At 45.4% G+C, this 25,394-nt stretch overlaps 1 protein-coding gene across 1 annotated transcript in view; it reads right to left on the reverse strand.

The window, feature by feature from the left end:
* The window catches only part of IL16 (interleukin 16), a 37,201-nt gene extending 12,019 nt beyond the window's left edge, over positions 1-25,182 (reverse strand). Inside the window, exons 1-14 of the mRNA XM_033167073.1 lie at positions 24,776-25,182; positions 21,308-21,444; positions 20,155-20,287; positions 17,763-17,871; positions 16,242-16,387; positions 15,205-15,315; positions 14,512-14,626; positions 13,681-13,754; positions 12,745-12,958; positions 11,747-11,864; positions 8,495-8,627; positions 5,580-5,667; positions 3,796-4,277; positions 1,052-1,190 (exon numbers count right to left, since the gene is read on the reverse strand). Coding sequence (XP_033022964.1) covers positions 1,052-1,190; positions 3,796-4,277; positions 5,580-5,667; positions 8,495-8,627; positions 11,747-11,864; positions 12,745-12,958; positions 13,681-13,754; positions 14,512-14,626; positions 15,205-15,315; positions 16,242-16,387; positions 17,763-17,871; positions 20,155-20,287; positions 21,308-21,444; positions 24,776-25,084 — 2,308 coding nt within the window. The 5' untranslated portion in view covers positions 25,085-25,182. The remainder of the gene's footprint in view (positions 1-1,051; positions 1,191-3,795; positions 4,278-5,579; positions 5,668-8,494; positions 8,628-11,746; positions 11,865-12,744; positions 12,959-13,680; positions 13,755-14,511; positions 14,627-15,204; positions 15,316-16,241; positions 16,388-17,762; positions 17,872-20,154; positions 20,288-21,307; positions 21,445-24,775) is intronic.
* Positions 25,183-25,394: the final 212 nt, after the last annotated feature.

Below are 25,394 nucleotides of genomic sequence, written 5' to 3' on the forward strand. Positions count from 1 at the left end.
AAGATCATGTTCCACTTTTGCTGCCATTTATCTTTCTGCATCAAAAGTTAGCTGTGATTAAGGCTGCATTCCTAACAGTGCCGGGTTTACGTATAAGCTAAGCAAGCTATAGCTTAGTTGGCGACCCCCAAAAAATAAAAGGGGAAAAAAAACTTAATGTACATTTCCAAAATATAAGATAAAAAAACAAATAAATAAAACCTACATACAGCAACAGTGTTTTGTGTTGTGTAGGCTGCTACCGGTATTATGTAAGTAATGGGCCCTGCCTGCTAGCCTGCTCCCTAAAATATCACTGGTTTGCTCATTTCTATATATAGGGTGCCTACATTCTGCATGGAGCGGTTGCATGGCAACATGTGCAAATGGCTTTAGATACCTATTAGGTCCATAAATTACCATATAGCATATATTCAACACAAAAAACAGCGACAATTTGTTGTTGACGAAGGACAGCTGGACATATAAAGGGCCCCATTACCTTCAGTAGCTTAGGACCTCATCAAACCTAAATCCAGCCCTGATTTCTAAGGCTTGTGACTCAGGTTACAACTTAGCTTGGAGCCAGAGTCCCACTGAAATCAATGGGGCTTGCTTCTCAGTGGTCGTGGGCAAAATCGCACAGCAAGGCTGCAATCTTGTGCACAGGTAAGACACAGTTCCTTCCATGCATTGGATTCTCCTGCATGTCTCATCGAAAGCAATGCAGCTTTGATTCCCTACACACTTACAAGGGAGTAATCACCACTGAATACAGTGAGACTTCCTTTAGAAGTGTGACTACTACAGAGCAGATGTGCGTAGGAAGGACTGCACTGGCTAGCTCACCAAAATTCATTTGTTCCACTGGGAGTTACAAGGCAATCCTATACATGCCTAGACCGCATAAGCGTGCAGTCTTGTTCATAATTTAACATTTGCATAAATTCATAATTTAACATTTGCATAAATTCACAATTTAACACGGAGCAGAAATTTCCTTCTGAAACAAATTCAGTCTCTTTGCTGCAGTGAGTACAAGTGATGTTTGTCAGCATACAAGGAAACATACCTTTGCTGGTTTTTCTGTCTTGGGCTGAGGCTCCGACATAGGCATCTGGCTGCTCTGAAGCTCTGGGTACTAAAGAGCTCGCAAAAGCACCGTGAGTGACAACTGTCTTATTTCTCTGCCGCAGCAGGTCTTCTGCTTCCTGTGGAATAAACAGGAAGCTCAAGTGTAATGAGGCCCGGTTGCACAAAAACTACATTCTCTGCACCCACAAGCTGGCCCCTGCTCTCTAGAATGGTGGGGAAACATTTGCGCTGGGACTCCTAAGGAAGAATGAACTGATAATTAAGGATGCCCCCAGATTGTCAATATTTTCCGACAAGGATTCAAGTGCATTCTGGGAAATTTAGGGTTGTGCAATTAAAGTGGATTACAGCTCAGAATAGACAGATGTGTCCTTTTTTTGTTTCTTCCAGCTTCTCATTCCTTCAGTCATCAATTCTCCACATTTCTATATCAGTTTAGATTTGTTTTTAAAGTCCTTGTGTAAATGCAACAGCGTCATTTGTCAGGATTTCTCTTAATATGCACCTTTGCAAGCAATTTCCCCATATGCAGTGCATTTTAATTTCACTAATGTACGTATTTTTATCTACACTTCTCCCAATATACACAAATTTTGTAGACATTTGGTTGGAGAACTGCATCACAAATTTCTGCTTCAAAGGATGGATGTGGTTCCTGTTTGCATATTGTTTAGGAACGTTCAAATTACATACGTGCACATTAAAATCTCAATCGCACCAAATTTCTCCCCTTGCCTAATTTAAACTGTTCTACTGTCCTAACACAATGAATCCACTTTTTAAAAAATGACTTTCTGCTGTTAGGAAAGTGACAGTGAAATGCATTGAAAAATGTGGAATGAAAAAATGATGAATGGGAAGATTTATAAACTCCCCACAAGCAAATCAAGAAACCAAGATGAATACAAGATGACTGCTCCGAGTCATATAACTTCCCTGCAAACAAATCAGAATGAATTACCTAATAAAGACTGAATATAATCAAACCTTTACATAAGCTTTTTAGGATGAATGACCAGCGATAAGGGATGTTGCAATCCAACACCATCTGCAGGGCACCAGTTTGGGGAGGAAGAGCCAAACTTGAGTCTCCAGCGGCTTTTGGACTACAACTCCTATCATCCATAGCTAGCTGGAACAGTGGTCACGCTGATGGGAATTGTAGTCCAAAAACAGCTGGAGACCCAAGTTTGGGAAACCCTGATCTAAGGAGTTACCCTTCCTCGGTGACTTTCATGGAGTTGGAAGAGACCACAAGGGCCATCCAGTCCAACCCCCTGCCAAACAGGAAACACTTATAGTGTTAAATATCTGTGGATGCTACTGGTACATATTTGAAGGGTGGAAGACCAAAAATCCTACCTACGTTTTTTTTTACCATAATTGGCGTTGTTGTTTGTTTGTTTGTTTTAAAAAAATCATTCTGCAGAGTTTCATATGTTCTTTGCAAAACTTTGTCCCAGTGATATATTTGTTTTGCTTGATTTGCATATATGCTAACTCAGTGTTTTTCAACCTTTTTTGGGCAAAGGCACACTTGTTTCATGAAAAAAATCACGAGGCACACCACCATTAGAAAATGTTTAAAAAATTAACTCTGTGCCTATATTGACTATATATAAAGTAATTTTTCCATTTTCCCCACGGCACACCAGGCAACATCTCGCGGCACACTAGTGTGCCGCGGAACAGTGGTTGAAAAACACTGTGCTAACTGGTACTTTCCATTGTTAAACTCATGCTATCTAAAAACTAGTTCCTTTTTCACTGAAGCTTTGTATACTTGTGCAACTGTGCCAGAAGAAGCATGCGGTTCTCCTGGGAATCCATTAGTTAAGGGCGGTTTGATACATTGTGCTTAAATCAGCTTTTTCATAAATCCCACATACAAATAGCCAATATCGTAGGCTTCATGGCACCCATGGCCCTGGGCATCCACAGCCACGAGACCAAGCTAGCACTTCTGGGGTTTCCCTTGGGGGTTCCCCGGCTGGTTCCTCCCTCCACTCCTCTTTGTCCAGCCAGTCCCTGACACACATCCATCCATTTGCTTGCCTTTCCCCTTTCACTTCCCCCTTAGTGTGGAATCTCTCGTTCCATCTTCCCACTCTTAATGGGAATGCAGGTATTTTACCAGATCAGGCCATTGGTCCATCTGGACCAGTATCAGTTGCTCTCCAGCATCCCAGAAAGAGGTCTAGCCATGATGACCATGTTCTACCTCCACTGACAAGACTGGATGCCTCTCTTGAACGCCAGTCGCTAGAAACTGCAGGAGGGGAGAGTGCTGTTGTGCTCACATCCTGCTTCCTTTCTTCCCTACTGTTTACGAAGCACTCTTCCCTAAAAACGCATTTGCGTGTGTTATTCCCACAAATATATGCATTTTTTCGGCACCACTTAATCTAGCACGTGCTTTTTTGTGCACATTACTTGGTTAAAGAACTATGTTGTGAAATTCGGAGAAGTGTGAATTTTCAAAGGACGTCTCTTTTTCGGTTTCAGAAAGGGTGAATTAGATAAATTTGCTTTTAAATGTGAGCCGAACTGAATTTCTCCCCAGCTCACTCATTGACATCACTTCTGCCCAATGAAAGTGGACCTCCTTCCTAGTCTGAGAGTCACTGCTCTTAGAAGGTGTGGGTTTTTACCAGGGAAGTAAAATCCACACCTTTAAGACTTCTATTTTTATTGGCTCCATTCCCTAGGAAGTTGTCTTACCTGAGCGTTGGACGGAGGTGGGCTCCCGTCCCCTTGCAGCTCGGGCTTCTCATTCGCTTCTCTGCTCGCCTGCTCGCTGCTGGTGCAATCCTGCTTGAAATACTTCCTTGGCGGAGGTTTGGGCTTTGAGGACCTGGGTTTCCTGACAAGGATCTCCGCTGACCTTTTTGTATTTTGCAAGAGGTGACCGGCTTCTTTCAGCGTTGGTGGGGAGGAATCCTTCTCCAGGCTAGTTCTAGAGGAAGAATACAAGGAGCCAGGCTGCCTTGTAATCGGTGCATCGATGCTGTGTCCTTTTTCTTTCATATCAGCCAGCTGGTAGGGAAGGCCGTTGCCACATGATGGCCTGGGGTTGTAACTGCTGTCGCTGCTGGAACGGATCATAAGCTTTTGGGAGCGGTGGCTGGAATGAGCATTATTCCTCTCTGAGTATTTTTCACATGGAGGTCTCTTGTGCCAGCTGTTTTCCAGGCTTTTAACACCTGCATTTAAAAAAAAAAAAAAACCAAGCAATTTTTGAGTGAGGAATAAGACAATGACCAGAATCTGAACACCCACACAAGTGTTTCCGTGTACCTGAAGAAGCTGTGGAGTTGTTCAAGAACCACAACTGCTTCCCTGCATGAACTGCATTTTAGAGGGTGGGGGGGGGGACCAAAACCCTCTGGATGACAAACCTACATAGCAAACCCAGTGCTTTTTTCTGGAAAAAAGTGGGGAAACTCAACACAAAGTTTGTTTGTTTGTTTGTTTGTTGCAGGCCCAGTCACAGTGCCCCCCTACAAAGCAGAGAAGAAGAAGAAGAGTTTGGATTTGATATCCCGCTTTATCACTACCCTAAGGAGTCTCAAAGTGGCTAACATTCTCCTTTCCCTTCCTCCCCCACAACAAACACTCTGTGAGGTGAGTGGGGCTGAGAGACTTCAGAGAAGTGTGACTAGCCCAAGGTCACCCAGCAGCTGCATGTGGAGGAGCGGAGACGCGAACCCGGTTCCCCAGATTACGAGTCCACCGCTATTAACCACTACACCACACGGGCTCTCCACACTGGAAAAACCTGTACAGCTGTAAACCATAAGCATTTCCAAACCATATTTTCAAAGGATCTGCTTACTCAGTTACAGGTAGGTAGCCGTGTTGGTCTGCCATAGTCAAAACAAAATAAAAATCCTTCCAGTAGCACCTTAGAGACCAACTAAGTTTGTTCTTGGTATGAGCTTTCGTGTGCTCATACCAAGAACAAACTTAGTTGGTCTCTAAGGTGCTACTGGAAGGATTATTTTATTTTATTTTGTTTTGCTTACTCAGTGTCTCTGATGACAAATACGTTACAAAAAAGACACCACTCTGCTGCAAAGTCCAGCAGGTCTCAGTGGCTCTTCAAAGAACTCCCAGCTGATTAGCCTTATGGAGCCAGTTCGCCATGGGCTATGACGAAGGCTCCTTCCACCCTTGCGCTGTGAGTAAGCAGGCAGCCCCCAGCAGGCGGATGATTAATGAGTTTCTAACAGCGGTCCGAATTCTCTCCCACAAGCATGTTTCGTGGGGAGAGCCTGGGATCTAGAGTGATGCTCCTCTGTCCGGTGGTGGTCCTGATATCTGATATTGCCAAACTCCAGAACTTTCAGGGGTGAAGTCCCACCACATATGGGGACAGGATCCTCTGGAGCTACATCCCCTCCAGCAGATGGGGGAGATGGACTTTGAGATACGATTCAAGTGGGCCAATGTCAGAAAATGCATTCAGTTTTTGATAATTTCTAAACCAATTGGGATTTCCTTACCTTCTGTCCGCCACTGGTACCTCTCCCTCTCAAACTTGTTGCTCTCCACCGCTTGTGAAATAGCCTCCTTTAGCTGCTGTTCAGAAACCTACAAAACGTCACAGATCACAGGGCTACTTGTGGAAGCTTGAAAGTTTGGCTAAATACTGTATTTGGTTCCTTTTCCCTTACACAAAGGAGCCCTTTTTCATTCAAGTTTCTGTTGGGCGTTTTATCAATTTTCTTTTTGTGATTTCTGAAGCACTGCTTTTTCCCCCTTCCTCTTTTTGCCCAAATTGTATTGACTTTCTTTTTGCTTCGAAAATCATGGAATCTTAGAATTGTAGTGTTGGAATCGACTGTGAGGATCGGCCAACCCCCTGCAATGCAGGAATCTTCCGCCTAACGTGGAACTCAAACCCAGTACCCTGAGGTTAAGAGTCTCATGCCCTACAAATGGAACTAAGCTGAAATAGCACAGCAGAGCAACACAGACATCACATAAGGTCACTGGCTACATAGGTTGGCTCAAAGAATATGTAGGAGGTTTGGGGTTTTCTAATGCTGTATTTGACCTGATACTTGCAGCATGCATAAAACCCAGAGGGTTGTATCTAGCTCACTTCTACTCAGAGTAAACCCACTGAAATTAATAAGACTAAAATGTTGTTTAGTTGTGTCCGACTCTTCGTGACCCCGTGGACCAGAACGCACCAGGCACTCCTGTCTTCCACTGCCTCCCCGCAGTTTGGTCAAACTCGTGTTAGTAGCTTCGAGACTAAAATAGCCATGTGTATTACTTTCAATGGGTCTACTCTGAATAGGACTAACACCAGATACAAATCTCACTTGATTAGAGGGTGTCTTTGGTGACATATACAGCATTTCCTTTTTCTGACACCTACGTTTTGGGGACCCCGAAACTTGAACTGTTATGGGGGCCCCTTCACAACCAGCAACAAGGTCTTGGTAGCCAACATTATGTTCTTCAATTGGGTTGTTCCACAACAGATCACAATTTTTTAAAAAAGAAGAACTACCACATCTCCAATTAAAACTGCTGCACTGGATTATCTTGCAAGTCAAAGTCACTGTTGTGAATAAAAATTACCTAGGCCTTATAGTTTTTGTGTTACTGTGACATTCTGCCTTTACAACATCTGCGCTACTGACTCTCACACTTCGGGGTTGTTGAAATATACTGTATATACCATTAAAAAAAATTAATCAGTTTGAGATGTGAGACTCAAACAGGGTTTACTACACCAAAAATTGTTAAGCAATGTGGACTCAAGTTGCTTCTAGGGCCCCTCCGGGATTGGGGCCCCCTAAGCTTAAACTTCATTAGTCTCAAAGTAGATCTGCTCCTGGCCACCCGCTATCAAGACTGAAAATGTCTTATACAGATTGCTAGGAAACGATTCTAAAGTGAAATCATTTGAATAACTGCTTTCTCTTTTCACATTCAGGAAGCTAAAAGCCACCAAATAACAACATGTAAAGCATTTGAGTTGCTGCTAAATGGCACTTTGCTCACGAGGCTTAAAGACAAACAGTAAATGCAAATGACTGTACATAAACCCTGAGCACTTACGGTACATTTTAAAGGGAAAAAAGACGCTGCGAAGAACACCCAATTTGCAGTAGAAGAGAAGCTTCACCTTTTCCACATCCATCACATAGAATCATAGACTTGTAGAGTTGGAAGCGGTCCCAAGGATCATCTAGTCCAACCCCCCTGAAATGTAGGGATTTCAATGAAAGCATCCATGGCAGATGGCCACCCAACCTCTGCTTAAAAACCTCCAATCTTATCTCCTTTGCTTCTTCTCCCTCATGGGGGTTCCCAATGCATCTTGTTAGCAACCATACGAGGGTCGAAGCATCTGGGGAGCAACTCCCTTGGAAGGGAGTTCAACCTCCTCCTTTGGAGGTTTGTAAGCAGAGGTTGGATGGCCGTTCTGCCTTGTGTGATCTAGTTGAGATTCTTGCATTGCAGGGAAATACTGGCCTGCAAGCGCTCCAATTGGAGAACAGCCTTTACCAAAGGTGTCATGGGCTTTGAAGACACTCCAACTCAGGACGCAAGGGAGAAATGTGCTAAGAGGAAGGCACGCTTGGCAAATCCACACTGTGATCAACTCCCGCCCTGAAACCAATGTCCTCACTGTGGAAGGATGTGTGGTTCCATAATTGGCCTCCACAGTCACTTGTTAAAACAGTGTTTATGGAAGACAATCTTACTTGGCTACAAGTGATCGCCAAAGAAGAAAGAAGGAGGAGGACTAGATGTCCCTTGGGGGTCCAACTCTACAACTCCATTCCAACTCTACAATTCTACGATTCTATGAGTACAACCACCACCTCTGACAATTACCTAAGTTGGCTGGAGATGATGGCAGTTGTCGGTCTAACAAGGTTGAGGATCTCTGGGCTGTGTTTGAGCCTGCCCCATATGGCATCCCACCAGGGCCAGATTTAGGTTTAATGAGGCCCTTTATATGTCCAGCTGTCCTTTGTCAACAACAAATTGTCGCTGTTTTTGTGTGTTGAATATATGCTATATGGTAATTTATGGACCTAATAGGTATCTAAAGCCATTTGCACATAACAAAATATGTATTTCATCAAAGTGCATCCAGGTTTTTTTCCCTTTAAATTTTTTTGGGGCCCCCAAGAGAGTGGGGCCCTAAGCTATAGCTTGTCCGGCACTGTATCCCACCAGAACTGCAGTTGGGATATCTTCCTGGGCAATAAAGAGTTAAAAACCAGGCCTGGACTATCAATGCCACACCAAACCCAGGCTGTCCATTGGGGTCTCTTAGACAGGAAGACCTTGTTACCTTTTATAGGTCTTCCTGTTTGTGACTCCATGGCTCAGTCCTGACACTCAAGCATCATCAGAATATGGAAGTTTCATACAGCAGTCATCTTACCTGAGGATCAGGGTGTCTACTGATGATAATCTGCACAGCACCGGGATTGCAATGACTTAAAACTGCATGGACCTCATTGAGTGACATGTTTTGGACCGATGCCTCGTTGATTTCCACTATTTCATCTCCGCACCTTCCAAAATGGATAGGGGGGGAAAAAACTTACATATTTCAATCCAGAAGCCAAGATGTCATCCATTTGTGATTATTCATTTTAGCAGACATTTACAGACCCTCCAAGTGTCCCTATTTTCGAGGGACAGACCCGGATTTACAGAAGCCATGGATTTAAGCTTGTCAGTGTAACTTCCCCACTGTTTTGCCAAACGTAAGAGTTCTTTGGGCAATAACAACACAAGTGGGGGGAAGTTCAGTGGTTTTTATTAAATAGCAGACTTGAATACGGCACAAAAGGCAGCCTTTTAAGAAAAAATAGCATAGCGTGAACAAGATAAACTACTTCCCCATACTGCTATTGGGAACACCAGTAACTGATAATGCAGACCCTCCAAGTGTCCCTATTTTCCAAATGTGGCCTAGGCGGCCTACAATATACCGTGTTTTTCTGTGTATAAGACAGTGCTTTTTGCTAAAAAAAAATAATAGGGAAAAATTAGGTGTCGTCTTATACACTTATAATGAATGCAGAGGGGGGGAACGTGCGATTAATGGCAGCAGCAAGCAGAAGATTGGCAGCAGCGACTGGGTGGGTGATTGGTGGCTGCAGCAAGGCTTGCTGGTGATTGGCTGCGGCTGCGGCAATTGGGCAGGCAATTGGTGGCTGTGGAGAGGCAGGCAGGTGTTTGGCGGCTGTGGCAAGTGGGCGGGTGGGCTGTTGGTGGCGGTGAGCGGGCAGACAACTGGCGGATGCAGCAAGGTGTGCGATTGGCAGTGGCTGTGGCAATAATAATAATAATAATAATTTATTTATTTATACCCCGCCCACTCTGGGCAGTTTCCAACAGAATGTTAAACTACAACAATCTATTAAACATCAAAAGCTTCCCTAAACAGGGCTGCTTTCAGATGTCTCCTAAAAGTCTGGTACTTGGTTTCCTCTTTGACATCTGGTGGGAGGGTGAGGGAAGTGATCGGCAGTGGTGGGCAGGCGGGTGAGCGATTGGCAGAAGTGGCCTCCTCCACCCCACCCCACCCCAAAAGCTAAACAACTTAATTTCTTAATTCTGGGTTAAAAAAAAAATAGGGGTCGTCTTTTACATAGGGGCGTCTTATACATAGAAAAATACGGTAATTCTATTTTTTCCCCTTTTGGTCTCTCAGTCTGTAATGGGGCAGAGAGAGATAGAATTAGGTTGCAAATGAATTAAGTCCCAGAGGGCTGCCTGCCCAGGAGAATATCCCCAAAATACACAGCGTGTGGAAGTCGTGCAGGTCTGAAGCACCCGTTCATCCTTCACACTTTGGTGACTTCTACAAACTTTCTTCTGATTTGCCTTTTGCTGCAACCAGACCTGCGGTGTGTGATTTGTCAAGTGTGTTGCACCCACAGTTTCCTTCCTTCCTGCTTGCTTGCTTAGCCTGGCCTTTCACTTTGGGGGTAGGGGGGAGGTGAGTGTTGCTTAAGCACAGAAGGCTGAAAGAGCAATGCGGTCCAAGCCTTTCATGGTATATGCAGCACAATTTAGCTTGCTAATGTGCAGCTTCTCATACCGTTCTAGGAAGTGTGCACGTGGTTTTTAAAAGCACGGGCAGTTGGGGCAGTTTCAGAGTGGTTGCTCTGTTGTCCCTAAAAAATGTATGTGTGTGTGTGTGTTGCGTACGGAGTCTGTTTTGGAGTCAATTCGGTGCAAGTTTGTTGTGCAGAAACGCCCTTATCGCTGCCACGTGTGTGAAAGGGAAGTGGGGCTGACACCATCAGTTTTGAGGTTCTCATATTAATTTACAGTGGTACCTTGGTTCTCAAACAACTTGGAACCCAAACACTGCAAACCTGGAAGTAAGTGTTCAGGTTTGCGAACTTTTTTTTGGAAGCCGAACGTGCTCCGTTTTGAGTGTTACGCTTCTGATTTGAGTGCCACACTTCTGTTTTGAGTGTTAAGCCAAGGTCTGGCTCAGCATTTTTGTGTGTGTGTGTTTTAGTTTTTGTGTTTTTGTTTTTGGGGCTCTTTTTTGTGGCTGTGTGGAACCCAGTTCCGCTACTGATTGATTGATTGATTGATTGGTTGAGTGACTGCAGTACATTGTTTATTGCTTTCATTTTATGGATCAATGGTCTCGTTAGATAGTAAAATTCCCGTTAAACTGCTGTTTTAGGGGTTGTTTTTAAAAGTCTGGAACGGATTAATCCATTTTGCATTACTTTCTATGGGAAAGCGCGCCTTGGTTTTGGAACGTTTTGGTTTTGGAACGGACTTCCAGAACGGATTAAGTTTGGGAACCAAGGTATGACTGTAGAAGGCCCTTTAACAGCTTGGGCCCAGGACTATCTGATCACGGAGGTCTTGGGGAGGGGGGGGTCTCTGTCCTCCATGGTTCAGGTGCATGCTTCATAAGCATGCATGGTGTTATGTATTGAAGTTCTCACCCTAGGCCACTAGGGGTGTGTGTATATAGTTCATTCTGCTGCAGTTTTCACTCAGGTCAGCATATGCAAATTAGGGATTGAAAACTGACGTTCAGGGATTGGGTAACTACAGAAAGTTGTTACTGTTGCTTTGTAGCTGAGTTCTATATAAGCAGGCTGCTGAGGCCTTCAGCTCACTTCTGTTCCAGCCTGAGAATAAACAAGAGCTGCTTGGAAATCACTGTGTCGTCTGCTGTGTCCACCCACAACTTAACACATACTGTGTTGTGGACCAAGCCTGTGCAGCCCCCTTCCGACTGAGATTGTACAGGCCCTCTCCTTGCTGAACTTCAAGTGGAAATCAAATACTTTCTGATTCCAGTAGACGTTTTATGTTCAGTTTTATGATTACTTTTTGATGCTTTATCCTGTGTAGTGTCTTTTTTATGTATAACCCTTAGAAATGCTAACGATTAAGCAGTATATCAATGCCTAAAACAAATAAATGAAAATTGACTGCAAATATAGGGCCTTCTTTTCTCTACATCTTTTTTTGTAATTAGATTTCCTCATGTATTTTTTTTCAACTGCAGCCCAGCAGTTAGTGGCTATCTTCTAAAGAGATGTGAATTCTCTCTCTCTCTCTCTCTCTCTCTCTCTCACTCACACACACACACACACACATGCACATATATATCTGTTGTTGACGCTTTGTGGTTTCAACATACCTGAGCCTTCCATCCATGTGAGCTACAGAGCCTGGAGAGAGGGCATGAATGAATATTCCCGATATACACTGAAAATAAGGGATGCTGCATAATCCGATGCCCAAACCCACGCCAGCCTCTGAGGAAAATATATCAGAAAGATGCAAAACAAAGACAATCTGTTATGTTTTTTGAATTATATAAACTGTCATTAGATTAAAACTTTGAAAATTAGATTGGTTTCTTCCCTTTCTGTCTAAATCAGGTGCTGGAAACATCAGTTTGGGGGGGCCAGATGTGGCCGTCTGGGTCTCTCTATCCCTTCCTGCCTTTGGGACTATCCCCGCCCTTGACGCCACACTGCTCCTTCCCAGATCCCACACCTCAGTGTCCCTCCTCCTTTCTGGCTTGGAGTGTTTTTTGCCTGGCTGGAAGTGCCTTTGAAATGTGTGGTTGGTGCTTGCCTGGCAGGAGAGGGGTGTGCATGTACGGTTGCCCATCATTTGCATGGCCAGAATGACTACAGTATAAAGGAAGGAGTCACATCTGGAAATTAGGTTTAAGATTTCCTCACCCTTATATAAACACTGTCAATTTCCCCCTCACCTTGCCATACTCCTCTCAGTAGACTATGACTTATTAAATCTGTTTTGGGGCAAATACTTGGCACCCCCCTCCCACCCAAAGGGGGAGTTATATCCAACTACTCAGAGTAGACCCCACTGAAATCAAGACTTATGTCAGCCAAGACCATTCATTTCAATGGACTTAAAAATTATGGAAGGAGTATTCTAAAAGATCTGGAGGGAGGGCACAATGTTTGTTGGCTACTGCTGAATTAAATCATACTTGAATTCAGGAATAGCCAACATTGTGCCCTCCAGGAGGACAATTCACTGGCTGTCCCAATTCAGTTGAATTCAATGCCCAGGAATGATCACTGATTTGGGGAAAGCCTTCCAAGGGGAAGCAGACCTGCTGCTTCTGTTCCTTGGTGGTCCGATACTTCTAACACTCACCTTTCTTTAGGGAAACTTCCATAATGATCCTGTCATTGGGGTTGGCAGAGTTCAAGGGGAAAGTGGTGACTTCCGAGCCAAAGGAGCTGTTCTCCTTGGTGATACACATGCTGGTGCTCAGGGAACGGCAGAGGTGGGAGGATAAGTAGCTTGCGGCAGAATGTGGGGTGCTGAGGCTAGTTCGGACCGTGAGTGTGAGAAGACCTTTCTTGGCCTGCTAGAAACAAGGAAGCAACATGAGTTGTGTGTGGTATGTGCATAAAGAGAGAGGCAATTGGGCAGACCCAAACAGTAGGCAGAGTGAGGCAGCTGCCCCAGGGAGCAGATTGGGGGGAATTAAAGGACAGCGAATTGTTGGTGACTTGATTTAGTTTTTTTTTTTTTTTGCTGTTTTGCTGCCCGGAAAGGAGGAGAAGGTGCTTGTGCCATTTTCTGTCTCAACTGCAAATGGACAAATCTGTTCTTTTTTTAAAAAAATTCTCTGTTTCTCAATTCTGCCATCTTACATTCCAGTGTCCACATTTTCAGGTCAGTTTGCTATTATTATTTTTTAAGTCCTCCTGAAAATTCATCAGTGTTTTGTCAAATAAACACATTTTTGCAGAGCATTTCCCCCTAATGTGACGCATTTTTGCATGCTGCTTTCACTAATATGTTCATTTTTATGCATGCTCCCCCCCTGCCCCGTGTACAGATTTTGGTACTCATTACTTGGCTGGCGAAATCCATTACAAAATTCAGAGATGAGCAACTTTTGAAGAATGACTGTGTTTCAGTTTGGTTTTTTTTTTCAGAAAGTGTGAATAAGATCACATTTCTGCCTCAACCCTAGTCTTGAGTGCCTAATTAATTTGGCTGACCTTCTGTACTCTGCACCATGACCTGAGTGTGTGTTTTGGGCAAGGGGAGGGACAGGACTTCAGAGATGGACGTAACCTTGAATTTCTGCAAAGCTTCATGATGCGTGAGTCCGTGCATTGATTCTCCATTCAGTTCCAGGATTTCATCCCCTGTTAATTGAAAGAAATAATCGTGTTAGATAGCCTTAGCTTAGTTCATATGTAACACCATTGCTCCAACAGATGTCACAAACGAAGATTCCAAACCATTGTGCATTTTCAGCTTCCACTCACTATAAATGAGTGTGCGCACACAAACAAACACACTGCAAAGAAGATGCAATGCACAACGGGATGTATTTACAGTGGTACCTTGGTTCTCAAACTTAATCCGTTCCGGAAGTCCGTTCCAAAACCAAAGCGTTCCAAAACCAAGGTGCACTTTCCCATAGAAAGTAATGCAAAATGGATTAATCCGTTCCAGACTTTTAAAAACAACCCCTAAAACAGCAATTTAACATGAATTTTACTACCTAACGAGACCATTGAGCCATAAAATGAAAGCAATAAACAATGTACTGCAGTCATACAATCAATCAATCAATCAATAGCTTGAACTGGATTCCACACGGTCACAAAAACAAAAATGCAAAATAAATAGCAAAACCAGACAGACCTCAGTGTAACACTCAAAATGGAAGTGTGGCACTCAAATCGGAAGCATAACACTCAAAGCAGAACACGTTCGGCTTCCAAAAAAAGTTCGCAAACTGAACACTTACTTCCGGGTTTGCAGTGTTTGGGTTCCAAGTTGTTTGAGGACCAAGGCATTTGAGAACCAAGGTACCACTGTATTCTATTTCACAGTTACCCACTTGTTATAAAAAGAAAAGGTCAGTCTACATGTAAAGAAGCAAAGTTTTCCCACCTTCTTGCAGCCTTCCATCCGCAGCAGCAGCTCCTCCAGGAAAGATGGTCTTCACATATATGCCAATGGGGCCATAAATACTGTCTTTGCCACCCACAATGCTGAAACCCAGTCCCTAAGGGGAGGATGCAGGGGGAACATGTTTAGTTGATGAAGCAGTTTTAAAAAGGACTTTCCCAATTAAATGTAAATGTTGCACATTATTTTATTTTATTTTTTGGCCAAAGTTCTTGAGCTTTCTTTAGCTTTGCCCAAAGTTGTTTTTGAGCTCAAAAATTGAAGTTTTCCAGCTAACTTCGCCAAAATCTGCACTTCCGACATGGGTTACCGTGCATCCGGATTTCACCAAATCCCAGCTATGTCTGGGAAATTCCATATGGCAATGCTATCCCACCCAACCCTCAAAAATACAGATGTCAGAGAACTTATGAACTGATAGACAAAACCTACAATTTCACAGATATGCCATGAGTTCCACTGAGTTCAGTGTAATTTCTCTGAGATAACTGAGAATACAATTCCAGTCTTACTGAACAATGTGTTGGCCATGCTGAATGGGGCTGATGGGAGTTTGAGAACGGTTAACGCTGCCTTCCTACATCCTTCCTAAGTCTAAGCAGTATTGCTTAGCAGACTCTTGGAAACCATTCCTGCCCAAGCAGAGAAGACACTTGACTAAAATTAGCATCTCACCTTCCCTTGGCCTTTCATTAAAACAATATTGGAGATTACAGAGGCTTGAAGACCACACGTTGCATGCATCAGCTGGGCTGTACTCAGCGACCGCGAAGACCTGGAAAGGGGCTGCATGTTCAACGAAAAGCAAGAGGTCAATGCCACTTGAAAGGACAGGAGGCCATGGATGTTATGACTAGGGGTATCAGCCAGCCAATAGGATTAGCTGGTGGGTGGGGCCTGGCTGCCTTTGAGCAGCTGCTGCTTCCTGTCCTGTTTTGATGGGATCAGACAAGAAGACGATGAGGCTCCATTGCATGGAGCACATGGCTGCCCTCCTCTTTGCTCCGCTCCGAGCCCGAGCCCGCTTGGAGTTTACATTGCTGCTCCGCCCACTTTTGCTTCTGGCTCCGCCCACCACTGACATGTGACTGTCCCCGGGATAGGTGAGACTGCTGATCCCTTATTTTCAAATCCGAAACTTGACAGCTATGTTAAATCCAGTCAAAGGTGACTATGGGGTGGTGGCACTTATCTCGCTTTCAGGCTGAGGGAGCCGGCATTTGTCCACAGACCGCTTTCCGGGTCATGTGGCCAGCAGGACTAAACTGCTTCTGGCGCAACGGGACACCTTGCATGGAAGCCAGAGTGCATGGAAACACCGTTTACCTTCCCGCCACAGTGGTACCTATTTATCTACTTGCACTGGTGTGCTTTCGAAGTGCTAGGTTGGCAGGAGCTGGGACAGAGCAATGGGAGCCCACTCCGCCGCGGGGATTCAAACCGCCAACCTTCTGATCAGCAAGCCCAAAAGGCTGAGTGGTTTGGACCACAGCGCCACCCGCATCCCTTTTATTAGTTAATAAACTAATGCCCTGGCACACACAGTTTGGGAACAACAGCCCTAAGCTCTTAGAGCCGTGATGGAAAATAGGTGACTGTTCCCTTGACAGGAGGGAAATTGGTAGCCATAAAGCTGTACACCAGCTGTTCCCTGCTAAGCATAGCTCTGCCTTGCTGCTGCTGCTACTGCCATCTGATGGATTTCCTCTTACGTTTACAGAGGCTCTTCCTGCTGAGGTGTCCAGCTGCTGAGAGAGAGACTTCCTGTTGCTGTACAGAGAATGGGACTGTCTGTATCGGGAGGCTGATTTCTTTGCCATGGGGCTGTCAATTTCCCCTATCCAGTATGGACTCACACCTGTTAACAATAACACACAAGAGAAGGGAGAAGGGTATGAAACAATCAGGGGTGCATCACAAGGACCAGAAGATAAGAGAGAAACTGCAGCACTGCAAGCATCTCCAAATCGACATTTTCAAGGCAGATATGGAGGATGGAGAGGTGTGCAGGCTCACCACCTCGAGGGAGTGGAGGTGTTGCCAGCCCCCTCAATATTCCTTAGTGGGGGGCTCAGACCCCTGAATATTGAGGGGGCGGAGGCGGCCGAACCACCAAGCTGAGCACGGCGCAGCATCAATAGAAGGCCTGCGCGGTGTTGGAAGATGCTGCGGGGACTGGCATGGCCTGCTGCAAAGTCACACTGGCCTGCGCACCAGCTACTCCCGACACCAAGCTGGCTGGTGTAGCCAGTGGCGGAGCTTCATGCTCTGGTACTGGAGGGGGGCGGAGAGCAGGCTGGGGCGGGGCTGGCGCGTGTCCTGGGGGTGTGGCGCACAGCCCACAGGGGCGTGGCGCATGTACTGGGGGCGTGGCATGCCGCCTGCGGTGTGGGACCCGGAGCGGGAACAGCTGTGATGGCATCCCACCGGGATCATGCTACCAGGGATAGTGCGGTCCACCCGCACTCCTCTTCCTCCGTCAGTGGGTAGGCCTCGTCCCAGACTGCGACGGTCTCCACAGCATCTCCTGACACCGTGGGGACCAGTGCAGCCCAGCAGAGCGCTGCCTCGGCCTACACGGCATTGGAAGATGTGTGTGACATCACACATGTGCAATGCGCACCACCACCCCAATCTTGGGTGCCGCCCAGCACCAGTGGAGGGGTGTGTGTGTGTGTAGAAGCTAGCCTACTGTACAAAGTTAAAATTTCACTTAATTGCTCCACCCACTATGGACTCTGGCCTTGCCCACCATGGGCATCTTCAGCCTCAGTCCTTCCTCCTAGCGCACCCATCTGCAATATCATCATGGCAACGTCTATTATCATTATTATTATTATTATTATCGTTATTATTTTTCAGGTTACATGTTGCCTCATAAAATACATCTCCAGCTGATGTACTTATGCAGTTTTCAAAACAGCCACCGAGTTCAACAAGGCAACAATGATTCTGCCCTGCCTTACAGTGTAGTTTGCCAGGATTACCAAGATAACATACGTGGGTTGCTTTCGATATCCTAAAGTGCTATATAGTTCTTTAAATTTAGATAGATTTAAAAGTGCTGATCTTCAACTAAAGAAGGCTCCCAGAGAGGTTTGTCAATCACTAAGAAAAAAAAAGATCTTACAATCTAAGAAGGCGCGACACAAAAGGAAAATGGATGTGGGGAGGAGGAGGAGGAGGAAATAACAGCATTAAGTGTTAAAATATAAATTGCTGCTAGAACTTACTGGCTGAATTGCTGCGAGTCCTCTGACATTTTGCTTTCGTCTGTAGAATGGAGCCGTTTTGTACGTCTTGTTTAACAGGCTGTTCTTTGCGAGAGCAAACTGAGGATTCCTGGAGTGGGGAGATTTGTGGGGGAAAAGACTAGCTTAATCTTTTAAGGGGGCAATGTTTACTCTGAGCAAAGCCTGAATACACTGGAGCTCTCTCCTGTCTTGGCGTGGAACACCAATAATAACCCTCACCCAAAATGGCGGAGCCATTTGTCATACCCATGCAAGAGATCCTTGAAAACTTTAGCAGACTTGGATGATGAGTCCCATACAAGTTAAATGATTTCTAATTAGGTTTAACAAATCTTTGACTAACAGCTCAGAGCAAGCTTAGTTTTAATAGCTATTTGGCAGGCCGGAAATGGGAGAAGGGTGGCTTTTTTCAGTATGAACATAGGAAGGTAGGAAGCTGCCTTATGCCATTAAGTCTATATAGCCAAGCATTGCGTACACTGACTGGCAGTGGCTCTCCGGAGATTTAGGCAGGGGACTTAACCATCCCTACCTGGAGATGCCAGCAACTCTACCGCTGGGCTACACAGCCCTTCTCATAGCACCTGTTTCTGCCCCTGTTGAATGTCTGCCTGGATTCCACAAACTGCACATTGATAGACATTGCTGTCAGGGCAGCCATGTATTCCACCCCCCGCCAAGAATGCCCTTGTGAATACTTGGTCCTGTTTCCAATATCCGGATTTTCAGAAAATCCCATCGCAACCAGTCATCAAGACTTATTGTCAAATGGCGACTTCCTTTTTCCCCACAGCAGAGGGCGCTTTTGTTAAGTTACTCAAACGCCATTGCTGGGTATCTTCCCCTTACTGAACATGTTGGGGGAATGGCATTAATGCAGAAAGGCACAGAATCATAGAATCATAGAATTGTAGAGAAGGAAGGGACCCTGAGGATCATCTAGTCCTGCAATGCAGGAATACAGAGCTGTCCCATATGGGGATCGAACCTGTCTCCTTGGCGCTATCAGCACCATGCTCTAACCACCTGAGCTATCCAGGCTGATAATCACCTTTCTTTCCTGCAGTGTTCTTGATTGTTACTTTTTGTGTGTGTGTGGCAGCTGTGCCATTAAGAGCTCAGGGACAGGCAGAAATTCCAGAAGAGACTTTTTTTCCCCCAGTGTGGCCATGCCACGGAGAGGGAAAGTGCACCTCTTTAATTTCTACCTGCCATGCAGGTATTAAAGGCATAGGTGCCTGCCGGAGGGGGGGGGTTTGAATGTGTGTGCACCTTCCCTAATACCAGCCACCTTGGGTCCTGTTGCTGCCCAATTGTTCCCTGCTACGCAAAGCTCTGCCTTGTGGCTGATGATGCCGTCTGATGAATCTCCTCTTACATTTACAGAAGCTCTTCCTGCTGAGGTGTCCAGCTTGCTGGGAGAGTGACTTCCTGTCGCTGTAAAGAGACTTGCACAGTCCCAGTTGGCAGGGGGGCGAACAAATGCTAACTGACACCCGGGGCAGGGCAAACCGCTGGGTGTGCACACGTTGCGCCACTACGTACGATGCATGTGTGACGTCACTACGTAGGGCACATGTGCAGTGTCGCTGCGTGCGGTGCATGCCTGCGACACCACACATGCGTTGTGCGTAGCGGTTTGCCGCTGGCGCCGTCCGAGCGCCGTATGAACAGTGGCGGGAACCTCTGCTTGCGGCTGCAGCCGTGAACGGAGGAGACTCCACATGCGGCTGGGGCCAAGCAGGGCAACCACCCTTCTTGTCACCCCTCCAGACATGGCACTCGGGGCGCACTGCCCTCCACCCCCCCTTGCGATGCCACTGGCAGTTGGAAGAGACTTGAAACAGGGCCTTGTAAGTGGTGGCTCCTCTTTTTGGGGAATGGCCTAGCTGGTGAAGTGTGTCTGTCTCCCTCATAACTGACTTCCAGGAGGAAATTAAAAAAAACCAACCATTCTGGTTTACACCCAGACCTTTGAAGGCTGAAAGATACTGTTCCTGGCAACCTTGAAATTATTAGCTATGAGAATGTATGGCTTTATGTTCATGCCATCAGAGTCCTTCCAGGAGGACACATGAGGGTCTCTTCTTAGGAAATGGCCCCGCACCAATAATCACTAGAGATTTCTGGCCCTGGTGCTCTGTGCTCCTATGGCTATTGCTGGTCACTGGCTTGCTCTCCCCCCTCTGGAAAAAGAAGAAGGAACAACAAGTGCTACTTGCCTCCCCTTTGGCTGAAGGAGCAAGTGGGCACAGACAATAAAGAAAAGAGGAAGGAGGAGTCAGGTAGGGCATCTTGCCAAAGTCTCTCCCACACACACCTGCAGACCTGTGGTCCTCCTACCAGCAGGTCTCTCCATACTCCCACTTACCTTGTTAGCAATGACTAAGTTTACCAGGCCTTTTGCCGACCGGATGAGCGACTCCTCTTCTTTGCTGGAGAGCTCCTTAAGAGATTGTCCGTTGACAGTGAGAAGTTCGTCGCCAGGGCTTAGACGGCCATCCCTTTAAAAACAGCATCAGATACACACTGTCATTGACGTTAGAAAATACAGTGGTACCTTGGTTCTTGTACTTAATCTGTTCTGGGAGTCCGCCCGACTCCCGAAACTGTTATGTACTGAGCTGAATCCTAGAACAATAGGATCCAGAATGCAGCAGTCTGATTGGCCCGCAGGAGCCACCCAATCCAGCTCCAGGTGGAAGTGAATCAGCAACCTGATTGGCCTACAGGAGTAGCCCAGAATTAGCCAATCACGTGGGGCCCATTGTGTAAATAATATATATATAGCAGACGTTTTGGGGAAAGACTCATTCCTTGCTACTAAGAGCTGAATAAAGCGCATGAAATTCACAATTGACTCCGAGTATATTTCAAAAACCAAGGCGCAGCTTCCAATTGGCTGCAGGAGCTTACTGCACTCAAGCGGAAGTCACGTCGGACGTTCGGCTTCCGAAAAAAGTTCACAAACTGGAACCGATTTGTTCAACAACTAAGCCATTTGAGAACCAAGGTACCACTGTATTTATTTGGAACTGGAATCACTTCCCTGTGGCTGCTTCTTTCCCAGGTAACTTAGAAATTTGGAGACTGCACAGAGGAGGTTCATTTGCCCCTTACCAAACAACGCCCCTCACCCTCCACCCCTTACCAGGTGATGCTGGAATGGGGCATAACAACACAACCTGTAAGTGAGAGCACTTAATGTGTTGTGTTGTTAAAATACTGCTCTGGGTGAGCCGCTGTGATGTCATGCAATGTTCACCAATGTTCTAATTGCTAACTATACCTGTAAGTGTTTGCAAACCTACACAGCCTGTGCACTGTGATGAATCATGCAAATAGATACACACATGCATAATTAATCCCAATAATAGAATTTAGTTATTCAGTCAAGAATTGTGGGTTGTGTTATTATGCTAATGTCCATTGGCTATTTTGAGCCTTTGTAGAAGAGGTAAATTAGAAATATGAGTAACCAAATGCATTCATATTCCTCATCTTTAAGTGAACATGTGAGGTACCTCTGGGCAGCTCCTCCATCAATCACGTGGCTGACTGTGAATTCTTTTCCAAAAGCGGAGCAGTTGGGAGTTCTGGAGACTTGAATTCCCAGCCCATCGGTCCCCGTGGCTATGCAGAGCTTCCAAATGCAGCTGTCCTGGTTTGGAAAATTTGGAACTGTATTTAAGGTAAGAACTGATGCTTCTCATGAGCCCAGCTATAACATTTGGATAGCCTAAAAATAGATGTGCTGGTGTACTCATACAAATCAGTAGACATTCTCCATCCCGTGCAGTCTTTATGTACTTTGAATCTGCATCTTAGCAGGTAACTAAGGGATATCCAACATTTCCCCGAAGAAAATAGGAGCATCCTAAACAGACATACTGTACGGGACATTAATAATAATAATAATAATAATAATAATAATAATAATAATAATAATAATATTTATTATTTGTACCCCGCCCATCTGGCTGGATTTCCCCAGCCACTCTGGGCGGCTTCCAACAAAAATCAGATACAACAATATCACACATTAAAAACTTCCCTGAAAAGGGCTGCCTTCAGGTTTTTTCTGAATGTCAGGTAGTTGTTTATTTCCTTGACCTGTGATGGGAGGGCCTTCCACAGGGCGGGCGCCACTACCGAGAAGGCCCTCTGCCTGGTTCCCTGTAGTTTTGCTTCTCGCAGTGAGGGAACCGACAGAAGGCCCTTGGAGCTGGATCTCAGTGTCCGGGCTGAATGATGGGGGTGGAGATGCTCCTTCAGGTATACAGGACCAAGGATCAAGTCAAAAACTGGGACGACTTCTGTAATTCTGGGACTGTTCCTGGAAAACTGGGACACTTGGAGGGTATGCAGATAGCGTGGGGTGTTTTGGCTGTGATCCTTGATAAAGTTTAGCTTTTTCATTAGTCCTTTGTCGCTCAAAAGAGGTCTACTTGATTTGGAGAAAAAGCTAAGATGGCTTTTGCGGTATTGTGACATTCCTTGTGGGCCTTTAGGGATGTTACTTAACTGCACATTTCAGTATTTTTTGACATGCCCTTTGGCAGCAAAGCAGTTAGTTTCATTTTAGTTCCCTTTCTGTTGGTAGTTAGGCCCAGGAAATTCTCTGAAGGAGCCCAAAGTTCTAAAAACATTGTTGCTGATATGTAGAAGAATTTCAGCCTCTGATCTAATGAAGTTTTTAAACATTACTGTTCCTTTTTAAAAACCTGCAGTTTATTTCTTTCTGCCTAGCTGCACTTTTTTGTGATGATGGCTTTATCGGTGTTTCTCTTTAAATAAAAATAAAAATCTGCAGTGCTAAATGGATCAGCTTAGTTGCTTAGGGAGTGGTGCTGATAATGCCAAGGTTGTAGGTTTGATCCCTGTATGAGAGAGCTGCATATTCCTGCTTTGCAGGGGGTTGGACTAGATGATCCTCAGGGTCCCTTCCAACTTGACAATTCTATTATTTCTTTTATGGACAAATCATATTTCAAAGGTATGAATTCCCACAAGCTTTCCAGCATCAAACACTAAATAGCATTACACATCAACTGTTGTTCCTCCATAGTCATTCCTATATCATCTCTTATCAAAACATTTTTACAGGGTTTTGTGCTGCAAAGAGGCGATGTTAGATGCCATTATCTCTGCCTGCCTATCATCTTGTTGAATGGTTCTGCTAACATGAATTTGACCCGAAGAGTATTGTTTTCTTTCACCCTTTTTGCAGACTGGTAGATATTTTTGGTCCCTGCTACTTGCTTGAAAATGTAAAGCCCACAGTCTTTTATTTGTTACTTCTGCCTAAGGAGGGCAGATAATTTTGAAACGGCTTGCATTCGAATGCAAACCTGCCTTATTTGTACTTCCCAAAACAATATGTAAACCAAAATGCAGCTATTCTTCAAAATTTGCATTGCTCCATGTTTTGCTATGCACTTAGTTATTTTTATATATTAAAGAAGTTTGTATCCCACTTCTCAAAATATACCTCAAAGCAGTTTACAGGAAAAATGCAGTTCTCCAACCAAAAAATGCGTACAAAATTACATATATTAAGGGAGAGCTTAAAGATGTATAAGTTTGTGAATATAACGAACAATATGCATGATCTTAGGCAATTTGGTTTTGCAAAGATGCATATAGAAGGAAAATTAAACACTGTCTAATTTTGATGAAGACCTTATAAAAACCACCACCCACTAACTGATGTGGAATTGTGCCAATCTGTACTTAAGTGAAACTGTAATTGACAGAATCACCCATCCCGAATTCTACAGCTCACTTTTATGCTGTTGTATCTTGATGGTGGTGGTGTCTACTGGTTTTGAAATCTGGGAGCTAGCTTATGGACCTCTCATTATGCAACATTAACATGACAATATTTAAAGTATGAAATTTCATACGTTTTTTAAATACTAGGCAATATTTCATGTCAGCTGTCATGTACTAGTATCATAGAATTTTGTAGTTGGAAAGGACCACAAGGATCATCTAGTCTGACCCCTGCGATACAGGAATCTTTTGCCCGGCGTGGGACACAAACCCACAACCCTGAGTCTCATGATCTACGAACTGAGCTATTCCTAACTATGCAGTTATTCCTGTATCCACTCCACTCCAAGCTGTGCAGGCTTTCGCACTGCTTCAAAATCCCGCAAAACCCCTTTGCCAGTGGGTGACAGTAGGCGAGAGAAGAAGAAGAAGAGGAGGAGGAGGAGGAGGAGGAGGAGGAGGAGAAGTTTGGATTTGATATCCCGCTTTTCACTACCCGAAGGAGTCTCAAAGCGGCTCACATTCTCCTTTCCCTTCCTCCCCCACAACAAACACTCTGTGAGGTGAGTGGGGCTGAGAGACTTCAAAGAAGTGTGACTAGCCCAAGGTCACCCAGCAGCTGCATGTGGAGGAGCAGGGAATCGAACCCGGTTCACCAGATTACGGGTCCACCGCTCTTAACCACTACACCACACTGGTACTTTTCTCATATCATTGCCTGTCTCTCCAGCCTATGGCCTGGGGCTCTCTCTCTGTATATATGTGACTGCACCAACCCTAACGGGGCACCCGTGACATTCGCAACACAAGTTGGAAGACCTGTCTCCTAGCATTTCCCTCCAACTAACAGCTTCTAAGCCACATTTTGCTGATGAGAGGTGCCTTTTAAGACCCCAGCTTACCCCTGCTGTGTGTGCTGTAATGGCAGCTTTGTATCATAGCAATGCTCTCTGTATTCCAGGTAGGATGAGCCTGCTGTGCTGCAGAACGGAGAGCACATTGGATGAGCAAGCCACACAGTAGGGGGGGGTAATACCCTTGGCACGGAAACCCATGCTGCCTTGAGAAAGGGAAACAGTGCCGGGGTTTGTCTCCCGAACCTCCGATCAGGAGAAAACCCATATTCAACCAGGGGAAGCCGGAGAGGGGGGGGCAACTCTTACCCAGATCTTAGGGAACAGCAAACACCCAGTGGCCAGGTGTGACCCTCCTCCTACCTTGATGAAGAACTTTCTCTTCATATTCTTGCAGCCATCGCTGGCCGCAGCCCTCAGCTGCATCATGCTGGTGATCATAAAAGGATCAGGAGGGCTGTCCTCGCTTGACGATGCGCACGTTAATTGAAGCCGAGGGCAGTAGTCGCTTCCCTCTTGACCCCAGTTGGCCTGCGTTTCGAAGGGATTGGGGTACTTCTCCTCGGGGCTCGATCCGTCGTCGCTGTTCTTGCCATTGCACAGGATGAGGGAGCGTGAAATGGAGCGCAGGGTTTTCGACTTCCGACTCTTTGCGCTGTTCTGTCGCTCCATCTTCGCCCACCCGGTAATCTGCTGCTTCCCGTCAATTTGCCATGGCTATTACAGGGCCTCGTCCCAATTATTGCAGCTGAATATCCTGCTGGAGGAGAGAGATACACAGAGAGGAGAAAAGCTGGGTTGTAGATACTGCTGCTTCATCTCTTCTTCCCCAACCCCACCCCAAAATAACACACCGTTTCAAATTTGTGATTTATTTATTTTTTTTAAGACACAGGCCTTCAGTTCAGGCACAGCAACGTGATGCCTCATGACTTGCTAATTCTGTATTCTTCAGAGAAGTGCTAGGCATGTCTCCCCTCAC

Source organism: Lacerta agilis, chromosome 13, assembly GCF_009819535.1.
Source record: "Lacerta agilis isolate rLacAgi1 chromosome 13, rLacAgi1.pri, whole genome shotgun sequence".
NCBI lineage: Eukaryota > Metazoa > Chordata > Lepidosauria > Squamata > Lacertidae > Lacerta > Lacerta agilis.